The sequence below is a fragment of the Phaseolus vulgaris genome, chromosome 9 (genome assembly GCF_051622355.1).
Source record: "Phaseolus vulgaris cultivar YP4 chromosome 9, ASM5162235v1, whole genome shotgun sequence".
NCBI lineage: Eukaryota > Viridiplantae > Streptophyta > Magnoliopsida > Fabales > Fabaceae > Phaseolus > Phaseolus vulgaris.
In genome coordinates this window covers 37050616-37056089 of record NC_143506.1, presented here as the reverse complement: position 1 = coordinate 37056089, position 5474 = coordinate 37050616, and the positions used below count along the sequence as shown (strand labels likewise).

The following is a 5474-nucleotide window of genomic DNA, read 5'->3' as shown; positions in this document are numbered from 1 at the left end:
ATGTAAATAAGGCTATATTTTGGTGTAATTGTTGATAGATAGACATAACATATGGAGTAGCAAATTATATGGAGCATATCTCTCCAATTTGATTGTGTATAAAAAGTATGCATGCGTTGAATGAACAAACAAAACTACCTTTTTCATAATATTTGATAAAATAAATCAAAATATACACGCACAATGGTCCAGTCGACGCTAGTCCTTTAAAATAGTTAAAAACTTCATTTTATTTGTCTCGATCTAGCCAACGTAATGCCTTTTTATTTATTTATTTATTTTATTTATTTTTTATTAAATATGCTTTTAGAATGAGTTTTAGCAAAACTACTTATTTTGTTATCCCTTAGTGTTTATTTGATCCACTCTACTTACTTCCTACTCAAGTCAATATTTATTTCTATAACACTTATCGTCTGTAATTTAGAGTTTAAGATTTAGATCAATAAGTATTTTGAAAATACATTATCAAATTTTAATAATTTATTAGTAAAAAATATTCAAAAAGTCGAGTTTAATAAACTTAAATGATTTTTTTTGAAAAATTAATAAAAAAATTCTTAAATTAACCACCATATTATTTAAAATTTAATTCAATCTCACAAGTAATATTCTTTTATTCCTCTAAATTAAATTTTAAAAATTAATATTATTCAATAATTAAAAGAAATGAAAGTATAAACTAAATTTGAACTTACTAGTTTATTTATAAAATATAAATTATATGTTTTAAAATTATAAATTATTATGTTTTAAAAACCAATTAATTAAAATGTAATTATAAATACACACAAACATATATATATATATATATATATATATATAAGTTTTTCATAATATAAAATATGATTACTGTTTTTTATAATTTCTTTCTATTAATATAAAAGTATTTTCATAATGTTATTTATAAATATAATATACCTATATATGTAAATCAAATTTAATATTTTTATTTTTTACATTAAAGAAATTTATTAATCTATAATAATATGTTTTAAAAAATAGAAATATCAATTCGATATTGTAGGACTAAAGTTTCTCTCATTTTTCGATAGAAGGTAGCAAAATCAGTTCCAGCTGGTGAGAGGTCTAATTCCTACAGTCAAAACCGTCGTGTTTGGTAAATTAAGTGCTAATACCGTTTTTTTAACTGTTTTCAAAAGGACTATTTCTTCGTAAGAAAAAAATTAACAATACATAGTCAACATATAAATATAATTATATCTTTGTAAAAATGAACTTGTTCTAAGTTTTTATTAGAAAAATCTGAAGCCATAAAAAAATAGAGTGCAATTGAGTTTTGGGATATGCTTAAAAATAAAGATAGAAAGTATATAAAAAACAATGATGTTTATCAGAATAGGGGCTATAACAATTAACTGTGGAGAAGATTATTATCACACATAACTACAAAAGATTAGACAACAGCCAATTTGATTTGATGCATGAAGCCATTTTTGATTTGATGTTTGGATATTGAAAACCAATGTTTATAACCTCATAGAACCACACACAAATAACATATTAACAATTAGTTAAAAAGTGAGAACCAAATTGATAAGACCACACTTGGATATTATCCCTCCTTAGCTGTCTTGGTCCCACATCGCTTGCCAAGTCAACCAATACCATCTCTCTTCATTATTTATATGTTATAAACTTTGTTATCAAGATATTAGTGAAATAATCCTATCATAAATTATCATGGAATCAATATATTGCACAAGCATTTGCCTAATACATAAAACAACAACATTAATCATCTACTATAGGACCCTTTAACACACTCTTAAAGTTAATTAGATCATTTTCCTTTTCTCACAACCACTTCCTCCACTTTCAAATCCAATCACCCTTTCTATTGCATTAATAATTGCCTCTTATCAACACACTAGGATTCTATAAATAGCTTCAAAGCTTGACTTGCATGCATCACACTTTCACCAAATACTTCTCTTGGCATATCTTGTGTCCCTCTTTCTATCTATTTTTCCCTCTCTACATACAATTGGTTGCCACACAAAGACCAACCAATTGACAAAGGAAGATCATCATCATCACCACCACTTTGGTGTTGTGTCAGATGAAAAATATTGGGTTTCTTGTGGTGTTGGTGGTGGTAGCTACCTTTGTGGTGGCAGCCACCGCTGGTAGCTTCTTCCAAGACTTTGAATTAACATGGGGTGGTGGTCGTGCCAAAATCCTTGAAAATGGACAGCTTCTTACTCTCACCCTAGATAAGGCCTCTGGCTCTGGCTTTCGTTCCAAGAATGAGTACTTGTTCGGAAAAATTGACATGCAGCTCAAACTGGTGCCTGGAAACTCAGCTGGCACTGTCACAGCCTATTATGTAAGTGATTTACTAGCACTATAGTTTAGCCTTTCATGGTTTTGTTTTGAACTCAAGATAAAACATGCACTCTCTTGTGCAGATAAACACATCAATCAAACATTTATTATTCAACATAAAAGAAATCAACTACAGCTTAACATGATAACATAAAAAGATTATTTTGCAGTGACACTTTTTACAGCGACACAGAATGCATTTAAGTTGAATCAATAATTAGTGTTATGGAATGTACATAAGTTGTTTAGCCTGAGATGCTGTCAAATAATAAATGGTCTTGCTTATTGATGCAGCTATCTTCTCTTGGACCTACTCATGATGAAATAGACTTCGAATTTTTGGGCAACTTGAGTGGTGATCCTTACACTCTTCACACCAACGTGTTCAGCCAAGGGAAAGGGAATAGAGAACAACAGTTCCATCTATGGTTCGACCCCACCAAGGACTTCCACACATACTCAGTCCAATGGAATCCTGCAAGCATCATGTATGGAAAACAAAATCAGAAACATCTAAATTTGGCATGAAAGATGCATTTTTTTTTCTTTTGTATCCAAGTAGTAAATCAATCGGTTTATAAGGGAAGGTTTAGAACTAGTGACTTGATAAGAATTGATAAGAAGAGGAAATAATCGTTAGGATAAACTCAAAATAGTTTTGATACTATATTTAAAAAATAAGCTTTAAGTTTAAATCAACTTCATAAAATCTTCATAAAACCTTTGGATATGTCGTGATATCTAATCGATGTAGATAAAGTTCAACTAGTATATTCATCTTCTTTCACAGACCAAATGAGTATTTTCTGGAAAAGAAAAACATTTTCACTGCTAATTAACCTTGTTTTGATATCTTGGAACAGATTCTCTGTGGATGGGACACCCATAAGGGAGTTCAAGAATTTGGAGACAAAGGGTGTTCCATTCCCCAAGAAGCAACCTATGAGAATATACTCTAGTCTATGGGATGCTGAGGATTGGGCCACAAGAGGTGGGCTTGTGAAAACGGACTGGAGCCAGGCCCCATTCATGGCCTCATACAGAAACTTCAATGCAGAAGCTTGTGTATGGTCTTCTTCAGGTTCTTCTTCATGTGCTTCCTCCTCTGGCCAATCACTGGATGCCACGGGGCAAGCCAAGATTCGTTGGGTGCAAAAGAATTACATGGTTTACAACTACTGCACTGATACCAGACGCTTCTCACAAGGGCTCCCTCCAGAATGTTCATCTGCATGAGCATCAACATCAGCATCAGAATCAACCAATGTTGCATATTATTATAATTCAAAAATTGTCCCAATACCTGAATAATGCATATTATGTCAATTCCTTTTCTTTTCATGTATGAATTTATGAAGCTAAAACTATGATTGTTGGACTGTGCTTTGCTGAGCACTCCATTGTTTATGACAGATAAATTGTGTGCAAAGTTATATTCATGGCACTGTTTAGAGTGCTGCAATTGTAAAGTATGCCAAATAAGAGAGTTAAAAAGTTCATGGAACTCTTATTATTCAATTGTCTTCTGCATGACATGCTTCCTTCTTATTATTTGGATAAAAAGTTAAATTTAATTAGTATAAGAAAGCTACATTTATTCAGTTTTTATGTTTAAAGAACTATTATAATAATAATAATAATAATATATAATTTTAAATTACATATAATATAATTAATTTTGAATCGTTCAGTTTAAAATAAAACTAAATTAATTCAAATTATTATTAAAACAGTAATCATATATATTAACTTTTGGAAACAGTAAATTTAAAATGTATTTTCTGATAAATTATTGTAGAAGTGATCTAAAATATATAATTGGGAAAGTTTAGATTTATTCCAAAACATGAAGTTTTTTTATTTATGATGTGAAGAGATATTTTAGTAAATAGAATTATGAGAGTGGGAGAAGAAAGGAAGAGGATAAGAAGAAAAGTATAACACAAATTCTTTACCCTTTTGAACTTTAATTCCTTTATCAATATTCAGAAACAAACAGGGCATAATTTAAATAACAAAAATAATGCATTATCCTCATTCTTCTTTTAACACATAAAACACCAACAAGTGGAGGTCCCAACATAGACCCATACTACTCAAGCAAAAATAAAAAAATAAAAAAATTCTCTATTTTTTTTATTAATGTGAGTATCTTCAATAATATTTTATTCAGCATATTCTTTTATGTATTATTATTATTATTATTATTATTATTATTATTGTGGAGATAAACATGCCCAGAAGGAAGAATGTCTTCTGGAATTCGGTGAAGTGTGGTCTCAATATGGAATGATAATAGCAATGCTTTTAACACCTTATGATCAAATTATTCATTAAATAACATGTTGGTTGAAGGTTCAATTGTTTATCTATGATAGAACTGAAAATAAATTAATATTAATATTAATAAAATGAATATAATAATTAAATAATATATATAGGGGATTCTCCCGTTATAAATTTGTTTTTAATTTTATCCTTACTTAATGATGGAAGAGGTTAAAGGACAAGATCAAATGCAAACATAATAAAGAGAAGATTCGGCCTACCAATAGAGCTATGACCAAGAAGATTAAGGAAGACTGAGATATGGCTATTGCCGGCAGAGAAACTTCCCAATATATGTTCAAAGATGTCATAACTCTAGTGTAGAGTAGATCTAATTTTTGTCAAATTAGAATAGGAAATTTCATCTGTAATTTCTTTTTCCTAGATGAAATTTGGCACCTAAAAACCAACCTGGGTTAAATTAAAGTTTTTAAAACTTCTAATTTAACCAAGGCTGATAATGACTAAGCCATGGAGAAGAAAAAACGTTTTCCACATGCTCCACGTGCTAAGTTCATTAGGTGCCAATTTCAAATAACATTTCATTTGAATTTGGTTCTTCAAATTCCGACCCTCCATTGCTATAAAAGGAGGTGTTTGGTTCATGAATTCCTCAAGATTAAATCCAGAGTGAATTGCTGCCAAAAATATGTCAATTTTGCTCTTTGTCTCCTACCTCCCTAGGATAGACATTTTAGTCTTCATTCTTCACCTATTTCAAGTGAGATGACCTCACCACTCACTCTCCACACCTAGCATGCACCTTTCAAGGAGTCCAACTCTCTACGTGAGATCCT

At 30.1% G+C, this 5474-nt stretch overlaps 1 protein-coding gene across 1 annotated transcript; it reads left to right on the top strand.

Annotated features, from left to right (window-relative positions):
- The first annotated feature begins 1676 nt into the window (after nucleotides 1-1676).
- On the top strand, nucleotides 1677-3867 carry LOC137821769 (putative xyloglucan endotransglucosylase/hydrolase protein 23). Its single transcript, XM_068626517.2, has 3 exons — nucleotides 1677-2350; nucleotides 2644-2837; nucleotides 3213-3867. The coding sequence occupies exons 1-3, from the start codon at nucleotides 2084-2086 to the stop codon at nucleotides 3583-3585; spliced, it is 834 nt and encodes a 277-aa protein (XP_068482618.1). The 5' UTR covers nucleotides 1677-2083; the 3' UTR covers nucleotides 3586-3867.
- Nucleotides 3868-5474: the final 1607 nt, after the last annotated feature.